This window comes from Hemiscyllium ocellatum, chromosome 4 (assembly GCF_020745735.1).
Source record: "Hemiscyllium ocellatum isolate sHemOce1 chromosome 4, sHemOce1.pat.X.cur, whole genome shotgun sequence".
In the NCBI taxonomy this organism is placed as follows: domain Eukaryota; kingdom Metazoa; phylum Chordata; class Chondrichthyes; order Orectolobiformes; family Hemiscylliidae; genus Hemiscyllium; species Hemiscyllium ocellatum.
The window spans coordinates 104,961,299-104,984,416 of NC_083404.1; the positions used below are offsets into that span (position 1 = coordinate 104,961,299).

General features: G+C 40.1%; 1 protein-coding gene across 5 annotated transcripts in view; it reads right to left on the reverse strand.

Moving 5' to 3' along the window:
• LOC132815046 (microtubule-associated protein 4-like) overlaps positions 1 to 23,118 on the reverse strand; it is a 426,923-nt gene that overhangs the window by 143,945 nt on the left and 259,860 nt on the right. For all 5 annotated transcript variants that reach the window (XM_060823717.1, XM_060823718.1, XM_060823719.1 and 2 more), the window contains 4 exons: positions 20,435 to 20,566; positions 15,778 to 15,885; positions 13,874 to 13,984; positions 7,411 to 7,527 (listed from right to left, as the gene is read on the reverse strand). In XM_060823717.1, the coding sequence (XP_060679700.1) occupies positions 7,411 to 7,527; positions 13,874 to 13,984; positions 15,778 to 15,885; positions 20,435 to 20,566 (468 nt within the window). The remainder of the gene's footprint in view (positions 1 to 7,410; positions 7,528 to 13,873; positions 13,985 to 15,777; positions 15,886 to 20,434; positions 20,567 to 23,118) is intronic.

Here is a 23,118-nt window from a genome sequence, read left to right on the forward strand (position 1 = left end):
TTTCTGGTATTGAGACTAGCTCTAACGCAACGAGGGGTACGTCAGGTTCCAAGAGATCAACTGTGTTAGGGGATTCTCTAGTCAGAGGTACAGACAGACATTTCTGTGGCCAACAGCGAAAACTCAGAATGGTTTGTTGCCTTACTGGTGCCAGGATCAAGGATGTCTCAGACAGGGTGTAGAATGTTCTCAAGGATGAGAGGGGCCAGCATGAGGTCATTGTCCACATTGGAACCAACGACAGAAGAAGGCAAAAGGTTGAGATTCTGAAGAGTGATTACAGAGAGTTAGGCAGGAACTTAAAAAGGAGGTCCTTGAGAGTAGCAATATCTGGAATACTCCCAGTGCTACGAACTAGTGAGGGCAGGAATAGGAGGATAAAGCAGATGAATGCAGGACTGAGGAGCTGGCGTATGGGAGAAGGATTCACATTTTTGGATCATTGGAATCTCTTTTGGTGTAGAAGTGATCTGCACAAGGAGGACAGATTGCACCTAAATTGGAAGGGGAGTAATATACTGGTAGAGAGATTTGTTAGAGCTGGTCGGGAGGATTTAAACTAATAAGTTGGGGGTTTGGACCCAGAGAGATAGTGAGGAAAGAGAGCAATCGGAGACTGGTACAGCTGAGAACAGAAGAGAGTCAAACAGTCAGGGTGGGAAGGGACAAGGTAGGACTAATAAATTAAATTGCATTTATTTCAATGCAAGGGGCCTAACGGGGAAGGCAGATAAAGTCAGGGCATGGTTAGGAACATGGAACTGGAATATCATAGCAATTACAGAAACATGGCTCAGCGATGGGCAGGACTGGCAGCTTAATATTCCAGGATACAAATGCTACAGGAAGGATAGAAAGGGAGGCAAGAGAGAAAGGGGAGTGGCGTTTTTGATAAGGGATAGCATTACAGCTGTGCTGACGGTGGACATTCCTGGAAATACATCCAGGGAAGTTATTTGGGTGGAACTGAGAAATAAGAAAGGGATGATCACCTTATTGAGATTGTATTATAGACCCCCAATAGTCAGAGGGAAATTGAGAAGCAAACTTGTAAGGAGATCTCAGACATTAAACTAACTGGCCTGTAATTCCCTGACCTTCCTCTTTTGCTCTTCTGTAAAAGTGGAGTGACATATGTAATTTTCCAATTCAGAGGGATGACTCCAGAACACCGGGAACTCAAAGTTTCTTGTTGGGGCATCTACAATTTTCTACCTTACTTCATTTAACAACGGTCGATGGAAACCCCTCACCCTCACCTGTCCCACTAGAAACTTAGTCAGGATTAGAGTGGTGCTGGAAAATTACTGCAGGTCAGGCAGCATCTGAGGAGCAGGAGAATCGATGTTTCAGGCAGTATCCTGATGAAGGGCTCCTGACCGAAACGTCGATTTTCCTGCTCCTCGGATGCTGCCTGACCTGCTGCGCTTTTCCAGCGCCACTCTAATCTGGACTCTGATCGTCAGCATCTGCAGTCCTCACTTTCGCTCACTAGAAACTTACCTGAACACAGCAGCTAATGTCATAAAAATGAGATGCTGCTTCTCAGGTAATTCTGTCTATCATTTCTCTCTATGGAGTTGCAGCAACAGATCAAAATTGCAGGCAAGACTGGAAACCTAGCTTTAACTTGGAAAAAGCCATTGCAGCGATTAGCTTTGCAAACTGTGGCAACTACCTCAGGGGCATCACAGATCAGACGTTTTGGGCCATATTAAATTGTGCCATTGATTGAACTGACATTTTTGGTATGGTATAACTGACATATAAAAATCCAAATTAGGCAGTACATCATTTTGTGTACAGGTAGGTAAATGGAATTGAAGTACAACTTTTCACCCTCATCGTTTCTTTATAAGGATTGCTCAGTGGCTTCAGCCTTTGTTGTCTCAGTGGTTAGCACTGATGCCTTACAGCACCAGGGTCCCAGGTTCGATTCCAGCCGCCGATGACAGAGAGTGGAGTTTGCACATTCTCCCCATGGGTTTCCTCCGGGTGCTCCGGTTTCCTCTCTCAGTCCAAAGATGTGCAGGTCAGGTGAATTGGCCATGCTAAATTGCCCGTAGTGTTAGGTGCATAAGTCAGAGGAAATGGGTCTGGGTGGGTTACTCTTCTGAGGGTTGGTGTGGACTTGTTGGGCCAGAGGGCTTGTTTCCACACTATAGGGAATCTAATCACTTGAGATCACCGAGCTCCTCTACATTTGAGCATCGTCAACTTTAATTGCATCACCACAGAAGGGCATGGCCTTCAACTGCCAAGGTTCCTAATTTTATCTGCCTCTGAGAGACTCCTTAAAATTTACCACTTTGAATAAACTTTTGGCCATCTGTCCTAATATCCTTTTTACCAATTTTTAATTAACACATGAAATACCTTCAAATGTTCTATTGCATTACATATTTTAACTTAAAAGGTGGTTTATAAAGGCAAATTTTTGATGCTATGGTCTAATTGAAAAGGTGAAGCAAGTTCAAGGGGTTGACTTGCCTATTCAATTTCCTATGTCCTTTGCTCTTTGCAATGGTACTGTGGGATTTTACACGTCCACCCGAGAGAGAGATGCTGCTGCTTCATTTTGGTGGTTTATCCACGACAACAGCACCAACTGAATGTGCAACGTTCCTTCAGCATCACACTGTTGTATTGAGCAGTAATCTCAGATTATGTCTTTATATCACTCATGTGGACTAAGGACCCACAGTCTCATACAATGATGTTAGCCACAGCCCATGATAACACAGACACTTCTGAGCCAGAAGACTGTGGTTTCAAGTCAGGAAACTCTCCCAAGTGACCTGGAATATATACATTCTTCACTAATCCTCACTGAAACCAGACTATCTGACCGACATCACATATTATGGGACTATAAAAAGATAGAAAAAAGTGGAACACAAAAGGAGCAGCACATTCTTTCCAATATTTCCAATGAAGCAGAAAGGGTCATAGTTACAAGACGTATCTTTAGAAAAAAGGTCAAGGAAAGGTTTGTGCAAGCAACTGAGGACATGGGATTCGAAGGTTACTGGCTCAGGATGAGAGTGTGTCAATATTAAAGATTAAATTGGAGAGAGGCAGTATTTGCACCGCTTCTAGGAGTGAGAGCAGAGACCACAACGGGTTGAACGGCCTTTTGTGCTGCAATGATTATTTGACTCCATGAGGGAAAAAAAACTGTGTTAGGAGGAGATGGGAGCTGGGCAGATAAATATGAAGGTGGTTGCACTGTTTCCATGTTGTAATTTTGATGGAGTATGTTTACCCAATGGACCATTGAATGCAACAATTCTCAAGTCTTTGGGTCTTTAAGGATTAGTGCCACACCAGATGCAACAAAGCTACCATTAATTCAGGGGAAGGAAAGGCAAAAGAGATGAACACAGTGTATAATATGATTGAAAACCTATATTCCTGCTCCCTCCATCTTTTATTTCTGCCTTATAGGTAGTTTTCAAGACATTGGGTGAAATTAATACCTGCAACTCCCCTCATCAAACCATTGACTGCAGGCAAATATGAGAAATAACAATACTAATCAAAAACATTGTAGATTACAGACTTGTGCTCAATGTATTGAAACAAATAATTCAAATTTTTAAACCACAATGAATAATCATCATTCCTCAGTGATTCTGGTCAGATGTGTTCTTCCCATGGCTGGAAAATGTTACTACACAATGCCCATTTTTTTCCCTCTTGGCGGTGCAGCAATGCTTAATTCATATTCTGAATCTACGGACTGAACGACAAGGATTGCAGCTTACAGCTTTCAACCTTCAAACCTCACTTCTTGGCAGAGGATGTTATAATGCCAATTTACTGCACTATAACCATATGGCCCCTCCCATTCCACTTAATAGCCTTCCCTTGAGGGGTTTAAATACAGTTGAGGATTATTCCTCAAACTGGCAACTTTTCTAGTATTTTGTCCACAATGCTGTAAGTCATGTGTATCTGGGCACGAATATTGGTGAGCTATGCTTTTGTAACAGGCATCACAGCCATGCTCCACAAGCGCTCAGTAGGCACCTGCACTTGAACATACTAGCAGGCAGTCACTTCATAGAAATCAAATTAAGAGGATGAACTTTGCTCTTTCTCCCTCCAGAAAGGCACAGTTCTACTGGCTTGCCTCAGGCCTCACTTATTTGAACAATCTCAGTGCATTTTGGTGACAATGTGGTCGGTACATCTTATTGTTGCATTTTACAGTGCATTGCTAACTGAACCCAATCTGCATATACTCCATGACACGACCCCCTCCACCTGTTAACTGCAAAGCTTCAGTAAAAGAGAATGTCAGGTCAATCAATTCTGCTGTAGATTGGTTTAAAACTTGCTTCTAAAAAAGATTGAGGAGAAATGCTGAATTCAGTTTATTCAGAACAATCAGAAACAGTGACAGTTTTGAAAGAAGAGCATTTAAAGTCACACCATTGTGGAGCTCAAAGATGAGGTTTGTTGATAAGACAAGGAGATAGGCCCTACACAGTGAAAAACTGGAAACCTTCGATCTCCAAAACTAGTTTTCTCGTCTATCTCACCTATTAAAATGTATCCAAAATGCCAGATCCCTTCAACTAGCCTACTTCCCCAATATTAAAGTTGTTGCCAGTCATTTATTTAAGCACTGCTGAATTAAGCTTCTCCTTAACTCCTGGTCAACTTTAAGGGTGTTTAGATAAACATATGGAGGATAATGGAATAGTGTAGGTGAGATGCGCTTCAGATTGGTTTCACAGATTGGCGCAATATCGAGGGCCGAAGCACCTGTACTGCACTGTATTGTTCTATGTTCAAACAAAATTGAGCAACTTCTCCCCAATGATTCTGAAGTGATACAAAAAAGTTAAACAATTGCTAATTGCAACAACAAGCCCAAGTTTTAAAGGAAATAGTTTATTGCCCCTCCCCTGGAAAATACAATGTCCTGTCAGACAGTAAAACTGCTTCTCCAGGCATTTCAGAGTTGTAATCATGTCATCACTTATTTAGAAGGAGAAAACATCCCCCACATTAGGTTACTTGCTGTGGGCAAGTATAAAGTTGCAAAGTACAAGGCTCACGTCACTAAATTAATTATCGTACAGAGCATCACAGTGGATAATCAGTGAGGAAGAGGAGTGCTAAGAGAATAAAATGCACAAGATCAAATTCTAAATAGTTTTATCACTCAGAAGCTCTGTTTAATCGCCTTAAAACAAATTCAGGAGTATGGTATTTTGCGTAATATGAGACAACTAATGTTCAAGCATCCTGTAAAACACCATGCTGGTTGCATAAGACTCCCCTTCATTATTCTAGTGTATGTATCACAACTAGCCCATAAATGCGAATTTAGAAATGGTTTCACTGATGTATGATATAAAAGACCTTCTACTTTTACTTTGCTCACAAGATATGAATGACAGTGGCAGAGTAACAACGATTGCTGAGATTGTGCTGGGAAAGGCACAGGTGGTCAATCACTTTGCATGCATAGATCATGCAGATCAGACTGGATAGGGATGGTAGACTTCCTTCCTTTCAGGACACTATCAAAGATGTTTGGTTGTCACAACCTGGTAGTTTTTTTATTGTAAACTTTCTGATGTCAACCTACAATTGACCTTTAAAATTGAACACAATCGTACAACTGCCATGGTGGAATGTGACCTTATGATTACTAGATTCCTGGTTTAATATTATAATTAAGGGTATAGATGCATAGTCCAGTACAACCAAAAATCTGGAGCCACACATTCAGATTCCAATACAATAGCCAGGCAATGTAAATTCAGTTTATCCTAGAAATCTAGAGTTGCACGAGTCCTTCAAAGATGTAACAAGCAAGGTTGATCATAGGGATCCTATAAAATGTAACATGACAGTAGAGTATTGCACAAAAAGGCTAATACAAAAATAAGATTATATGGGATTAGGGGCAATTTATTAGCTTGGATAGACAACTGGCTAACCAACAGAAAGCAGAGATTTTGGATAAATGGGTCTTTTTCTGGTTGGCAAGATGTAGCTAAGTAGGGTGTCACATGGTTCAGTCCTCGGGCCCCCAATTATTTATAGTCCATGTTATTGACTAGGATGCAGGAATAGAATGAACTGCAACCAGTTTACAGATGACACTAAAATAGGCGGGAAAATAAGTTGCAATTAAGAAACTTTGGGTATAAGAGTCCAAAACTAGAGCGCATAGGTTTTAGGTAAGAGGAGAAAGATTTAAAAGGAGCCTAATGGACAACATTTTCACCCACAGCAAGTAGTGTATGTATGGAATGAGCTGCCAGAAGTAGTGGTAAGGCTGCTATAATTACGTCATTTTAAAGGCACCTGGATGGGTATATGAAGGAGGATGGTATTTGGTCAGCATGGACAAGTTGTTTCCATGCTATACAACATTATGACTCTAACACATTTACGAAAAATATGGATAGGTTAGGTGAATGAGCCAAAATTTGGCAGATAACACGGATATGTGTGAGGCTTTCCATTTTAGTGGGAGGTATAGAAAGGCAACTTGGTATCTAAATGGGGAGAAACTTCAGTGCTTCAGTACAAAGGGATCTGGTTGTCCTCATGCATGAATCACAGGAAACTAGTATGCAGATACAGCAACTAATAAGGAAAGCAAATGGAATTTTGGTATTTATTGTTAAATGAGTAGGGTATAAAAGCACGGAAGTTTTGCTATAATCCTGCAAGATATTTAAGATACGACACCTGAAGTATTGTGTATAATTTTGGTCACCTTAATTGAGCTTGGGTGTCGAGCTGGTGAACATATCCACAGCAACTGCAGTAATAGAAAGCACTCCAGCTATATTAGTCAAAAATAGAACATACACAGAAAAACAAAATTGCCTGATTCAGCCTGGGCTAACTGCAGTCTATATTCTTTATTCCCCACACAATACTCCAATATAAAGCAAGCAATCTTAAGATCTCCTCTCAGCTGGTAACTTGATTTCTCTTACATTTCCTAATCATGTCCTGCTCTCCTCCATTAGGCAGACATGCCTGGTTTTGGGGTGGTGGAGGAGAGGGGGTGGGGAGGTTGCTCTCAAGAGATTGGGTGACATTGCGTTCCACAGCCCAATAGTGACCATTCTTCATGGAAGTGTCCAGGTAAAAATCAAATGCGGGAAGATTGCAGCCAAAAATGATCAGGTGAGAACATTTTAACTAGAGGCATTAAATAAACATCAGACCAGGAATTTTAGTAGCTAATCCATTCTCTAATACAACAAGATTAAATGTTGTTCTGTTCAAGAATACATAACTCAACACAAACATATGATTGAACCAGGGTCTTTCTAATGTGTGACTCAGCAACAAATTGGTCAGTACATTTACCAAAAAGATACTATTAAATTCCAAATATAATGCTATATGTTAAATTTCACTGCTTACCTGTTACTTCCTGTGTAGACTCCATATGCTGCTGAGCTGGTTTGGTTGGTGAATCAGTTAGTAATGTCTCTTTTTCCCATAGGTTTACTTCAGCCAGATTTCCTGAGAGTTCTGTGCCTACAAACAGGATGGTAGATTTATAAAACAGATCTGAAACCTTTCTAACTTCATAGAGAAACAAGTCAATTAGTGATACTATTTCCAAACTTATGATAAAAAGATAAAGGTTTACAGTCCAACACATCCTGCAAACTCAATCAATTATTCTACTTTGTGTGCATTTTCAGATGGAGTTCCATTCCTTATTTTGGACTTTTTTGTCAAGTACCATTTGGCAATTCATATGTTTGCTTTCGGACAAAGCTGTTCATTGATTTGGTATATACATTCACTCTGGACAAATGCTTTGTCTCTTTACTACTTACCGTCACTATTCCCTTTGCCTTTTACTCCACATCACTGTTGCCACTTAATCTCCCCTTCATCCTACCCTATTCCAAACACTTCCCTTTTATATTTTCTTCTTCCACCCCTTTCAAGAGCATGTAACTTCTCACACAAACAGTTTTCCTCTCCACAAATTCTGCCAAAACTGAGTAAACCCAGCATCCACATTACATTTTTATCCCCTTCCTTTTACTGCTTCAAACATTCATGTATACTCCCATAATATTGTAGGATGGTCTCTTATTGAACCTTCCAAAGTGTCCTTTGGTGCGTCTACCTGCTACATAAAACATTTCTCCCAACAGCTCTCCTCAGTCTTATACTGGATTGACAATTTAAAATTGATGATCCCTCGTCATTGTCACTACCATCCATGTTTAAGATCAATATCATTCCACTAGCAAACGCAGTTCAACTAGGACTCAGTGCATTCATCTGTTGAGTAAGACCTAATCTGAAATTTGTACATATGTACTTTAATTTAATTTATACTTGGCATTAAATAGGGACTTGCCCTCCAGCCCGCTGCAGGAGGAAGGGAGCACCTTAACTATAGATGACATTAAATGTTTCAGTTAGATCCTTTGACTTGGGAGCATGTATAAGTAGCTAACTCTCTGCAGCTCCAGAGTTAATGTCTCAAGGAATGAAACAAAAGAACAAGAAAAATATTTGATTGCTTTTACCTAAATATAGTAACTGTTTGAGTAGGATTAATGAGCATTTCTCATCTTTAAATAAAAAAATAAAGCTTTTGGTTTGTGCTTAGGTCTTTAGCCGTATTTTTTCTCTCCTTTTCTGACAAAGAACTTAAATTGATACTGGCGTGTTAAAAAAAATTACCATAAAGTATAACAAGTGGGGAAATTTTCCATGTGTAAAGAGAAGGGATATTACATCAATTAAAAATAACATTAGGATATAGATGGCAGGTCAGATGACGCATTGCTCTTGCGGCATGTGGAACTAACAGACACCAAGGTGATCCAGAGTGAATATATTTGTAACAAGGTGTTTGAAGGTTGAGTTGAGGGGCTAGAGTCCGAGCTGCACATACCACATCAGATGGGGGTAAAATGACCTCGACATTTTTTTCCCCCCAGGCCTACTCCTGCACCTATTGTCTATTGAGATGCTTTACCACAGACAAGGTAATTCAAATTGGTCTGTGATCGGGGCAGATGTATGTCACAAAAGGTAAGAAAGGCATGGGGACCTAAGAGTAGCTTCTGAGAAATCTTGGCCCCTACAACCATCCTTGATTCTTGCAAGCCTCTGGACAAAAGCAGGGTTTGTAGGAGAATGAGCAAACTGATGAATGCATTATGGTACAGGGACCAATCCTAGTTAAGGGTAGAAATAGAAATATATTAGTTGTTGGGGACATCATAATTTTGAGGATATGTACTGCTCTTTTCAATCATGAGCCTTGAATTCCAGATTGCTTGCCTGGTGCCTGGTTTAAGGATATCTTTTCAGGATTTGAATAGTTAGAAGCTAAGTTGCAAGGTATTAATCTCAGTATTGAGATTATTACTTTATTTACTATACCATTCTACTCACAGCTAAAATCAAGGGGTTAAATGCATGTATCAAAGATTGGTTTGGCATGAATGGTTTTCAGTTCACAGGGCAGTGGAGTGGAAGGGAGATGTTCCGTTGAGATGGACCTGACGTCAACCATGTTGAGTGCCCTGGCAAACTGAATTAGAAAGTTTGTAGAGAGCGCTTCAAACTAATGGAGAGAAGGGATGGATTTTACAAAGCATAAGGATATGACAACATTTCAGAGCAATGTTTTTGGTAATGTTATCCAGACAGGAAGGGGCAAAACATGCCAACATTTTAAAAAAGGCAACAAGTAGGTTTTAAGAGGGAGAAATAGTAAAAAAAAAGGCAAACCTAATGGCATTTTACTAAAATATGCTTAGCATTCAGAACAAAATACATTTATTAATATCACAAATAAATATTAATGTGTATGATCTTATAGCCATTATGGATAAATGGTTACAAGGTGATCGAATCTGAGAACCAAATAATTGCATGTACATGACATTTCAGGAGGACTGGCGGGAAGGAAAGGATAGTGAATTAGCTTCATTAATAATGGATAAAGTAAGTATAGTAGCAAGAAATAATTTTGACTTGGGAGGTTAGAATCTATATGGAAAGAATTAACAAGGGAAAGTAAGTACTGGTGGAATTAATCTAACAGCCCTTTAACAGCAGCTACATTGTAGAACAGAGAAAGAAAAGAAAGATAATGAGGGCATGTAAAAAAAAAATAGTACAATTAGAAATAGGTGACTTTAATCTTCATGTAGATTGGGAAAATCAAACTGGTAGAAGGTTTACTAGAATAATGTGTTGTGGATGCAAACAGGAATCAAGCGATTTTGGATTTGGCAATGTGTAATGAGGCAGGTTTAATAAATCACCCCAGAGTAATAAAAATTATCTAGGAAACCATCACCATAGTATCACAGCATTTGTCAATCAGTTTCAGAGTGAGAAACCGCATGGGCCCCAGCTATGCCTGTCTCTTCGTAGGATATGTGGAACAGTCCATCTTCCGCAACTACACTGGCACCACCCCCCACCTTTTCCTCCGCTACATCGATGACTATTTCGGCGCTGCCTCGTGCTCCCACGAGGAGGTTGAACAGTTCATCAACTTTACTAACACCTTCCATCCCGACCTCAAATTCACCTGGACTGTCTCAGACTCCTCCCTCCCCTTCCTAGACCTTTCCATTTCTATCTCGGGCGACCGACTCAACACAGACATCTACTATAAACCGACTGACTCCCACAGCTACCTGGACTACACCTCCTCCCACCCTGCCCCCTGTAAAAATGCCATCCCATATTCCCAATTCCTCCGTCTATGCCGCATCTGCTCCCAGGAGGACCAGTTCCAACACCGCACAGCCCAGATGGCCTCCTTCTTCAAGGACCGCAGATTCCCCCCAGACGTGATCGACGATGCCCTCCACCGCATCTCCTCCACTTCCCGCTCCTCTGCCCTTGAGCCCCGCTCCTCCAACCGCCACCAAGACAGAACCCCACTGGTTCTCACCTACCACCCCACCAACCTCCGTATACGACGTATCATCCGCCGTCATTTCCGCCACCTCCAAACGGACCCCACCACTAGGGATATATTTCCCTCCCCTCCCCTATCAGCATTCCGCAAAGACCACTCCCTTCGTGACTCCCTCGTCAGGTCCACACCCCCCCACCAGCCCAACCTCCACTCCCGGCACCTTCCCATGCAACCGCAGGAAATGTAAAACTTGTGCCCACACCTCCTCCCTCACTTCCCTCCAAGGCCCCAAGGGATCCTTCCATATCCGCCACAAGTTCACCTGTACCTCCACACACATCATCTATTGCATCCGCTGCACCCGATGTGGCCTCCTCTATATTGGGGAGACGGGCCGCTTACTTGCGGAACGCTTCAGAGAACACCTCAGGGACGCTCGGACCAACCAACCCAATGACCCTGTGGCTCAACACATTAACTCTCCCTCCCACTCCACCGAGGACATGCAGGTCCTTGGACTCCTCCACCGGCAGAACATAACAACACGACGGCTGGAGGAGGAGTGCCTCATCTTCCACCTGGGAACCCTCCAACCACAAGGAATGAACTCAGATTTCTCCAGTTTCCTCATTTCCCCTCCCCCCACCTTGTCTCAGTCGGTTCCCTCAACTCAGCACCGCCCTCCTAACCTGCAATCTTCTTCCTGACCTCTCCGCCCCCACCCCACTCCGGCCTATCACCCTCACCTTGACCTCCTTCCACCTATCACATCTCTATCGCCCCTCGCCCAAGTCCCTCCTCCCTACCTTTTATCTTAGCCTGCTTGGCACACTCTCCTCATTCCTGATGAAGGGCTTATGCCCGAAACGTCGAATTTCCTGTTCCTTGAATGCTGCCTAACCTGCTGTGCTTTAACCAGCAACACATTTTCAGTTCAGAGTGAGAAACTTGAGTAAGAAACAATTGTATTACTTTTAAATAAGGGCAATTACAAAAGAATGGAGGATAAAGTTGATTGGAATAGACTGGGAAATTGGCTCATCAGAAAAAACAGATGAGGGACAATAGAAGATGTTAAAGAAAGCAGTTCATAGTTCCTACTGAGGAAAGAAGATTTTAGGAAGGGAGTAAACCAACCATGGTTAACCAGGTAAGTTAAAGATACTCAAATTGAAAGAGAAAAAAAACAAATGTGGCAAAGTAGATGGCTTACATCCTAGGATTTGGAAGGAAATAGCTACATAAATAGTGGATGCATTGCTAGTTATCTTCCAAAACTCTTTAGATTCTCGAACAATCCCAGAGGACTGGAAAACTGCTAGTCTAATACCTCTATTCAAAAAGGGAGACAATCAACGGTTTAAAAACTATAGGCCAATAAGCTTAACATGTCATTGGCAAAGTGCTTATGACTATTATAAACAATGAACAAGCATTTTGAAATGCATAATATAAGTAGAGTCAGCATGACTTCTTGAAGGGGAAATCATGCCTAACAAATTTATCAGATGCCTTCACAGCAGTATCAAGATGGACAGATAAAGAGGAACCAGTAGATATAGATGATCTGGATTTCCAAAAGCCGTTGATGACGTATAGCACATGAGACCACTTAAGATGAGAGTTTCTGGCATTCAGAATAATATCAGTTTGAAATGGGGATTAGGTAACTGACAGAAGATAGAGTTCAGATAAAGATGCATTTTCAGATTTGCAATCTATAATTCGTGGAGTACCAAAGGGATCAGTCCTGGAGAACCACAATTATTTATGATAAATATTGACGATTTTGATGACGAATGTAAATGTAATATGATCAAGCTTGCAGATGACAAAAACAGGTGTCAAGGTAAGTGAGGGGGTTGACAAAAGGTTTACAGAAGGCCATGAACAAGTTGATTGGGTGGGCAAAAGGTCAGATGGAGTATACAATAGGAAAAATGTGAGGTTGTGCACTTTGACAGCAGGAAGAATAGAAGAGCTGAATGCTATTTAATTGGAGAGTGCAGATAGCCACAGCATGCAAAGATCTGAGGGGGGGTATGGGTGATCCTAAGGCATGAATCATCGAAACTAGTATATAAAGTTCAGTGGGTAATGGGAGAAGGCAAATGCAATGTTAGCTTTTATTTCAAAGGCAATAGAGTATAAAACTAGGCATGTCTTGCTGTAACTAACGAGTCACTCGTGAGACTTGGAATACTGTGAACTCTGGTCTCATATCTAAGGAAGGGTAGACTGGCATTGTTGACAGTCCAGAGAAGAGGGATTGGGGTGGGCAGGGGGGAAAGAGGGTACATGTGGAAAGGTTGTATCCCTTTGTGGAAGATTCTCAGACCAAAGAGCATAATCTCAGAGTTTGTAGTTGCTTATTTATGACAGAGATGAGATTAGTTTCGTTTCTCAGAGGATAGTGAATAGGTGGGATTCTTTACCCCAGAGGTTATAGAGACTTGATCATTGAGTATATTCAGGGCTGAGATAGACATTTTTTTTAAATCAGCAAGAGAATTAGGGCTGTGGAGAAAAGGCAACAAAGCGGAGGATTATCAGGTCAGCTACAGTCTGATTGAGTGGTGGAGTAGACTGACTCAACTGAATGGTCTACTTCTGCTCCGAAGTCATACAGTCAACAACAATCCATCTTAAAGGAGGTCAATGAAGACTTACGAAGAGAACTCACAGTAATACCTAATATCTTCAATGTTTATCCATATCCTTAGCACAAAAACGCAAGTCCAACCGCAGCACTTCTACTGTTAACACAGCATAAATCATTAAAGCACAGTAATTTTTAAAATAATCTTTGCTAGCCACATCCATAAACTGTTAGGCAATTCATGAATCACAATCTTCAATCATTTGGAAAATTAGTCATTTCAAAGTCTCCAGAACTCTCCATCCCAAAACAATTCAGAAAATATGTCAGCAACATGTGCACATTTGCTACAATTTCATTCTACGTACTCAGTTCTTGTTCTGCTGGTGAAAGTGTGGTGCTGCTATTTGTTACTTCCTCCTGATTAACCCAAAGGTCTTCTTCAAATGCTAAGGGTGCTGTAACTGTAGCCATGGAATCTGCACAAGTACAATAAATGCTTGTAAGTTACAAGAAAAGAATTATGCAACTGTATAAGAACCCTCTTTCAAATGTTATTGGAAGTACTGAACAATGCAGAATAGAAGTCCCAATCTTAATTCTTGCACTGCTTTGTGAATGCAATCCAGTTACATTTGGGCTCAACATCCTCAAGCTTCAAAGGGGAATTTTAAAATAGGTCATACCCCATTTGAAACCATCAACTTTGTTGGAAAATATGAGAGCATATATATGGAAAGAACAGTGATGGAATCTTGAGTTTCCTCTCAGATGACCTGACATTCACAAATTAGCTGAACAATGGCCACTTGGATGAAGTGAGCGTGGGATGTTTGTAGCTCTGCAGTTGCATCCCAGCCAGAAGCACCATGATGGTAGGGAAGAGTGAAAAACAGGAGGACAGCCAGCTCTTTTAGTAGCTCTATATTTCAATCTCCTTGGTAAATCAATACGATAGTAAAATGTCAGAATGGTTTATTATGGTATTAGGTTTGAAGGACAATGGAAGCAAACAGAGGGCCATTTTCACCATGAAATGTAAATGGTTGTGGAATAAATGAACAGATAACAGAAGTGACTCAGTGGTTAGTACTGCTGCCTCAGTGCCAGGGACCCAGGTTCGATTCCGGTTTTCGGTGATTGTGTGTATGGAGTTTGTACATTCTCCCTGTGTGCGCGTGGGTTTCATCCGGTTGCTCCGGTTTCCTCCACAATCCAAAGTAGTGCAGGTTAGGTGAACTGGCCAAGCTAAATTGTCCATAATGGCAAGTGATGTGTGGGTTAGGTGCATTAGTCAGGGGTAACGAACAGTAATGTATTAGGGGAATGGGTCTGGGTTGGTTACTCTTCAGGGGGGCTGCTGTGGACTTGTTGAGCAAAAGGGCCTGTTTCCAGACTGTTGGCATTCTACAATTCTATGAAAAATCACTAAGACAAATGTATTTTCCTGATCTTTTGACATTAATTGGTCTTTAAAAATTGTTGGAGCCAGAGCTGCTGCCAAAAGTGACTGAAAGGGATTTTTGTTTGAGATAGTTCATTTTGAAATCACATCTTAAGTATAAATCCTGTGAGGAAGTATTGCTGTAAATGCTAGCATTCAGATCTAGCCCTATAAATCACGTATCAAATATGACAGAAGTGTTACAAATCGTGGAGTAGTGATTAGATGGTGTCAAGCTTGTTTTTCAAAAAGTCTCAAAGAATGAGAAAGGAAAGCACAGGAAGAAGAATGGACCACAGCAACATTCTCGAAACAAGACATACACAAAGTCACAACATGAGCAAGAAAAGGCTAGAAATGAGTGAAACATGTGATAGACAGGCTCTTCCCTGCATGTTGCCTAGATATGCAAGACAGTTGTTAGGTAAGAAATTACTCCAAGATATGGCAGCAGTTCAAAAGTTGGAACAGGCTTGGTTTTAAAGAGTACTCAAAGTTCTTAACAAGACGACTTCTAGATCGAAGGATAGAACAGAATTGTTTGTAAGACATAGCTTCAAGATTAAAGAAGAATATAGAAGCTTTAATTAAGGCAAGGCAAGATTGATGAGGCTAAGAATAATAAAAATAGAGAAACAACATTGAAGGAAAGCCTTCAAAACTAAGATGGCAGCCGTTTGTTTAATTAGCGTTGAAAAAGTAAGAAACTGAATTTTTCAAGAACTTAGTAAAGGTCATTTCGGCAAATATCCAAGAACTTTGGGTATCAAGTTCTATGCTGTAGCAAGTCAAATAAACAAAGTTTACTCAATTTTCACCACTGTATACCTGTGGCTTGCCACGTGGAATCAAGCATTTGTTCTTGTGGGTGAGCCATCTCTTCAGAAGAAACTAGGGAGCATTCGGAGGTTCTCTTTTCTTCAGATGACAGCTCTTCTGCAGGTTGTTGAAGGGGGACATTTTACATCATTAAAATCTAGACAACTCCATGATTATCACACAAAAATATATAATTCACATGAATGAGCAGTTGAATGTGCACTGCACTTTGACGTCAAAATAGAAGCTGCTTTCTTTGGATAGTCCTGGGGTGGAGGATTTATTTTTTCTACATTAACGAGTGATTAATTTTCAAGACTATTCCATTAGATGTAACAACACTTTGCCTCTATATCCCTATGTCTCAAGCTCACAAAAGTACTTACACATTTAAGTTTTTTTAAAACAGCATGGTGTAATACTGAGCAAAGATCAGGAAACTTAATATCTAATTTGTAGTAATTTTTGAGGCCTCAGCCATGAATGTAGAAAGAGCATGGAAAAGTTGAGAATGAAAAGACTTCATAATCTATTTAACCGACTCAGAAACTAATATCAATTGCTCCTTCAATTATATATTCTCTCCTAACCAATATTACACCATGTATATCCATGAACACCTACCAGTTGTAACTGGATAAAAGCTTTTGCTTGGAAAAGAGTATGACAAAAATCAACCAGTTTCCACTCGATCATTTTCACATACTTCTCCTTTTTAAAGGCTGTTCTCTTTTTACCTACATAGTACCACTACATGGTGTGCCCCTCCTTCGAGGGGTCTCCCTTCTTAGCTTGTTAACATATGTCAGTACTGAGAGTCATAGAATTACAGAGTTCAGAGGAAGTGTCACATTAAACTCAAAACATCAACTGCTTCTTTCTGTGGCAATGCTGCACAGTTTCAGTACTTCCTGCTTTTATTTTGGATTTCCAACATCCACAGCACTTGACTTTGGAGTTTTTACCAGTATTCATCAGTTCCCATCTATGCTGCCACTATATAGCAAACAAAGAACAAGTAGTAGCCACTTAGTCCTTTGAGCCTGCTCTACTATTCAATAACATCTTGGCCAATCTGATTTTAACTTCAAATCCACATGCCTGCATATCACCAATAATCTTTCATTCTCTTGACAATCAAGAATCTAGCCACTTTCAATTTAAAAATATTTAAAAGATTCTCCATTCATTGCCTTTTAAGGAAGAAAATTCCAGACACTCAACCCGCAAACATAAATTGCTCATTTATGTTTTAAATAGGCAGCCTCTTAATTTTAAACCCTAATTCTAGATTCTCTCAAGTAACCATCCTTTCCAACTCCATGCTAGTTAAATTCCTCAGGGCCTTATAAGTTTTAGTTAAGTCTCTGCTGATTATTGAACTCCAGAGAATACAGACTTAGTCTGTCTAGCCTTTCCTCATAGTGTAAGCCACTCATTCCAGGTATTAGCCCAGTAAGTTTTCTCTGAACTGCTTCCAAGATATTAACATCTGTCCGTAAGTATGGCAACAAGCACTGTACACCAGTTGCTGTCTCATCAGTGCCCTGTATACCTGAAGTATAACTTTCCTACTCTAGTATTCAATTCACTTTGCAGTAAAATATAACCATCCATTACGTTTCCAGATTATTGCTGTCCATGTATACTAATGTATACCTTACAGTATACTTTTTATGCTAATGGCCTAGCATATCTATTAGGTTGCCTGACAAAGGCTTTTGACATGTACACATCAATCACATTACGCACATCAACTCTGTGGTATCAAATCAAAAAATAAAATACTTTAAACACAATCTGCAGATGAACACCATCTACAAAATTAACTGCATAAATTCCAAGTTCCTTAGGCAGCACCTTCCAAACCACAACTGCTTCCATCTAGAAGAACAAGACTAGTAAATACATGGGATCACCACCAGGTACAAGTTCCCCATCAAACTATTCACCATCAAGACTGGGAATATATCAACATGCTGTCACTATCATTGGGCCAAAAACCTGAAAACACCTTTCCTATCAATATCATGGGTCTACCTACGTACGATGGACAGCAGTGGTTCATGAAAGCAATTATACTTCAGTGATGGACACAAATTCTGGCCCAGCCAGCAATGCCCACATCCAATAATTGAATAAAAGGAAAAACCACCTTTAACAAATCCATGTTACTTTCTTAATTCTCATTTGACCAAACGACTGTTAATTTTACTCATTATTATTTCTAAAAGATTTGTCATCATGGAGATTAAATTGACTAGCCTATAGTTACTGGGTTTATCTTTTTCCAGTCCCCTCACACCATCCCTATACTGAAAGGGCATGGGAAAATTAAAGCTAGTAGCGCCACAATTTTCACTCTTACCTTCCTCAGCTTTCTAATATGCATCCAATTCAGTCCTGATAACATTTATGTTTAGTCAGCTTTTCTTTTTCTTTTATTACTGCACAGGATGCAGACATTGCTGGCAAAGGCAGTGTGCATTCCTGTTGCTGATGTCCTCGAATGGAGTGGCTTGATAAGCCATTTAAAAGGGAAAGATAAAAGTCAACCACATTTCTGAGGGTCTAGAAACACATTTGGCCAGATCAGGCAAGGATGGCAGATTTCCTTCTCTGAAGGACATCAGTGAACTAGATTGTTTTAATGACAATTGACAATGGTGAATATTGGTTGGAGTATGAGATGCACTCTGGACTATGTTTATTGTTTTTTTTCTCTCCTGTAGAGACTTCCAAGGTCCGCACATAACAACCTCTGAAACCAGAAATCAATGCTGGGAGCGAGTACATTGTTCAGCAGATGCCTGCACTGGATGCCTAATGCTGTCTTGTGATCAGCTCTTTCTTTTTTAGCTGCACACAGCTAAGATGCAAGGTGACATCTTCTGAAATGTGATAACCACAAAACACTCAGCCATGCACTCCAATTGTTGTTTAAGTTCCAAAATCTTGAGCTCAGGCTGTTCTAGCTGCTCTCGCTCCCTGTTTATCCAAGAAGCTTTGTGGAACTTCTCAAAAATGCCTTCTGTTTGATCATAAGTAAAATGGGCCAAAAACTACGAAAGGCTATTTGACAAGAATTGAAGATTCATGTTCTTTTCACAATATTTAGGCATACAGCCACAGCTTAGGGATAAAATCATAGAATAGATGATCCCTAGCTAAAAGGTTCTGAAGTTTTAGCATTTCTACAGCCACCTTAGCTGTGGTCAGCTAATCCACACAAGCTGGGGAGGTGAAGGCAAATCCCCTTTGGTCTGTTTAGTTCAACTGCACACAGAAAAACCCACCCACAACCCTAAGTTAAATTTGAATTCAACATTGCACTGGGGACTTTTATGTATATCAATATAATGTTCTGAAACATAATGGTCTGTTAGAAAGAAAACATTCCTCCAACATGTAACTTCTACATATTCTCTCCTTTAGGAAAACAAAACTCTACAATTGGTATCACAATCATTTTTAACAATGATCTACATATACCAGTGAAAATAGCCTAAGTTGTTTTTAACATTGTGAAATATGATAACTGGAACCTTACTTATAATAAAGCAATTTGTAGAATCCTAAAAAATGTGACAGCACAGAAACAAGCGCCTGATTCTCTCTTGATGTATGTTGCAGCTATCCTTCATTGCCCAGATTAGCATCTCATTTTCTATTTGTACCCATACCCTGTAATATCCAACCTAGATTAATCCCATTCTTCTGATTCACCACTTCTTTTAAATGTTTAAGAAATAGTCAAGTTCCATCAAAAAACCTCTGCTTCAACAGCGATTTGTGACAGATAATTATAGTTTAACCAATTTCTACCTGAAGTATTTTTTCTAACTTCACTTTTTAGTATTGGCGATTAATTCAAAATGATATGTTCTCACTAGTATCTTACCAATGAAAGGAAACAACCTACAGCAATCTTTTAATAAGGTTCAAAACATTCAGCATCATTTCAAGACGTCCTTACTCTCCAAAACTCTGGTTTCTCAATTCTCTCCTTGCAAATGTAACCCTTCTTTCCTGGTAATATCCAGTCAATACACCCCACTTTCACATCCTTCCTGACTGTCAACTGGAACACAGCAGTATAACTCTCTCATCTCAATCAAAAGGTGTCATACATGTTCCACTCTAAAGATTTGAGAGTATAATGTTAGCTAACACTCTAATACAGTACTGAGAGTGCAATGTCATATTGTCTAAGGAACCAGATTTGAAATGAGACATTAAATAAGGCACTGTTTGTCCTCTCCAGTGACTAGAAAAGATTACAACTAACAATTAAAATAGACTAACCTAGCACTTCAACATTGCTGTACACGGGACCTGGCTACACTTCCAAGATATTTAAATGCTAGAATCTGCTTTATAGCAGGGTATTCAAAGCTCAATAATATGACTAAATTAATGTACAACATTACTATTTGCTTTTAGCATTTTCTGCCTTCAACAAACAGAATTTTATTTGTTTCTCCGACAACTGTTTCTACTATTATCTTTCATGACTTGATGCAATACTGCACAATTTTCAATACATTTTCAATATATTATTGCTGAAAATCTTCTACTTAAAAACTACCAAACAAAATTTTGTGATTGGGGTATGATAAGTAGTAAACATAAAACCAAGGGCATATACGATAGTTTTCAGTCCTACCTGTAACTTTGACCAGAGAGTTCAGGTGTTGAAGTGCTGGACAAGACATTGTTGCACCTTTCATCTCATGTTCAGGAAGTAACACTGTTTCCAAGTTGAACAGCTCCTTGGTATCAGGTCTTTCCAAAATACCTACAGAAAACAGCATACATTGTTAGAAGATTCAGCTTGGCTAAACTGGAAGCCCTCTTTCTTCAGAGGCAGATGATCAGGAAGTGACCTACATTTAGGGCGGCACGGTGGCACAGTGGTTAGCACTGCTGCCTCACAGCACCAGAGACCTGGGTTCAATTCCCGACTCAGGCGACTGACTGTGTGGAGTTTGCACGTTCTCCCCGTGTCTGTGTGGGTTTCCTCCGGGTGCTCCGGTTTCCTCCCACAGTCCAAAGATGTGCAGGTCAGGTGAATTGGCCATGCTAAATTGCCCGTAGTGTTAGGTAAGGGGTAAATGTAGGGGAATGGGTGTGTTGTGCTTCGGCGGGTCGGTGTGGACTTGTTGGGCCAAAGGGCCTGTTTCCACACTGTAGGGAATCTAATCTTGGTCACCAGAAGTGCAGAAGGGAGGCAGCATTGTTCTCAGATGAGAGGTTATCAACTTACTTTAATAGGTTTGATCACAATAAGAGTGTCCCTGGCATTAACTTGACTAAGGACTAAGGTTCTACTGCATAATATCAACCAAAGAAAAAAAAACAGACTAATGTGGCTAATCATCTCAGTCTGTTGATGGTATATTCCTGGATACAGAACATGATTGCACAATGACAAAGGCTTTTGGGGTACTTCAAGCTGTTTAAATGGATCTTCTTTGAATCCAGGATAATGTCATGGTTCCTTCCAAGCACGAAAAGGAAAATGTCAATGTGTGTTGATAAGTTTGACCTACAGTTCTTAAGATTGACAGCTGACAGTTTCACAATAATGGAGTGAAAGAGAGACAGCATAAGAGTGAGATAGAAAAGACTGAGGCAGGTAAGAGGATGGAAGGGAGGGGGAAGGAGAGCGTGAGAATATGAAAGCGAGAATTTGATTATGTAAGATGTTTTTTATGTTCCCAGGACATCCTAAAAGACCTTGAATATCGATTGTATGTAATGAGATGCAACATTGTCACAAAGACTGGGGCCATCTGCTCAGCTGCTGCACTTTTTCTTTAGCTTTGTGTACCAAGCCATCTTGCATCCAAAGCTTTTCCACCAATGCATCCGAGGTTGCATATTTTGTTATTTTCCCTATCATTTACAAACTAATCTCCTGCTCCTTCTACCCATTTTCCACTAAATTGCTGGTAACCTCATTTCTCTTTCTGGTCCCCTTGCTAGCTGACATTGTAAACTAATCAAGTATTTCAGGCTCATTGTGTATGTTGATACACCCAGCTCCACCTCACTATCACTTCCCTACCTTTCCAGCATCTGCTTATTGTTATATTACTTATCTGTTAATTTGCGTTGGATGACCTGGAATTTTGATATCCTAGGCATCTTATTTGACCCAAAGCTTCTGACCTCAAACATTCTGTGACATCACTACCACTTTGAAAAGGTTATTTTGTCCTGACTTTTGTTTTTGGACAAAGGTTGTAAAGGCAGAGGAGCTAAACTGATTATGGAAGACAGTTTAAGTAAACAACTCAGGAGGGCTTTAGGTTTTTTTCTGTTACATTGTAACAATGGAACTAGCTTGAATGGGAGCAGCCAGTTCTAACAGACAGGATTTTCATTTTCTTTTAGGTTTAGCAGTCAGAGGCTGTTTGGGGTCTCAGAAGAGTGAAGCTTCAGTGAATGATTCCTAGTTGCTATTTTCTCTGAGATCTCTCTTGATATTGCCAACTTAAAACTAACTTAAACCCTACTGTTCTGTGTCACGGCCTTAAATGATGTTGAGTTAAGCTGGTTCTCAGATGAATGCCCTTGGGCTGGATCCTGTGATTCTAACTTTAATACTCTTTAGCAGTCTTGCTTCCAAAAAATGTTTTAAAACCCTCACAGTATGATCTATAAACATTTTCCCATGAATCTGGTTTCAGGTCCATTTGCCTACTTTCAACTGCAGTTGCTTGTGTTATCACAGTTGCTTCACTAATGTCCATTTTCTCAGATCGGAAGAGGAATTTGATTGTTTATCAATATCTGTGCTAAATAATAGCACTTCACTGAAACATCTATTGTTTTGAATCACATCACATTGAAAAACTATTTTCAGGTGCCAATTTCTAACTATTCTGAGTTCAGCATGCCCATTGTGTCTGAAGTAATGGCTCCGAGCTTTCTGATCATTTTATTAAATTCATATCTATCAGATCTTTTTACTCCCTGAATGTCAGTGAAACAGTGTGAAGATTTTGGATCTCAGTTGCTTTAGATTTCAGTTCAAAGTTTGATGATTCGGAATGAAAGTTAATTTTCTACAGTTCAGATCCAATGCATTTTTATCCATTTCTGTCTGAATGTAGTCCTTGGTCCTCTAACAGTTGCCAGAGATTTTTTTACTTCAAAGTCATATCACGCATTGTCGAAAATATTAACACTTCCTGCCTATAGTTTCACAGATTAGATTCTAAAGGAGAATTTGTAGGAAGGGGCTCAATAACCATTTTGCATTACTTTTGTACAAAGACTGTCGAAATATGCTTAATTTCCCCTTTCCTGGGCAACATTTTTCTTTTCAGACATCAAAATGAG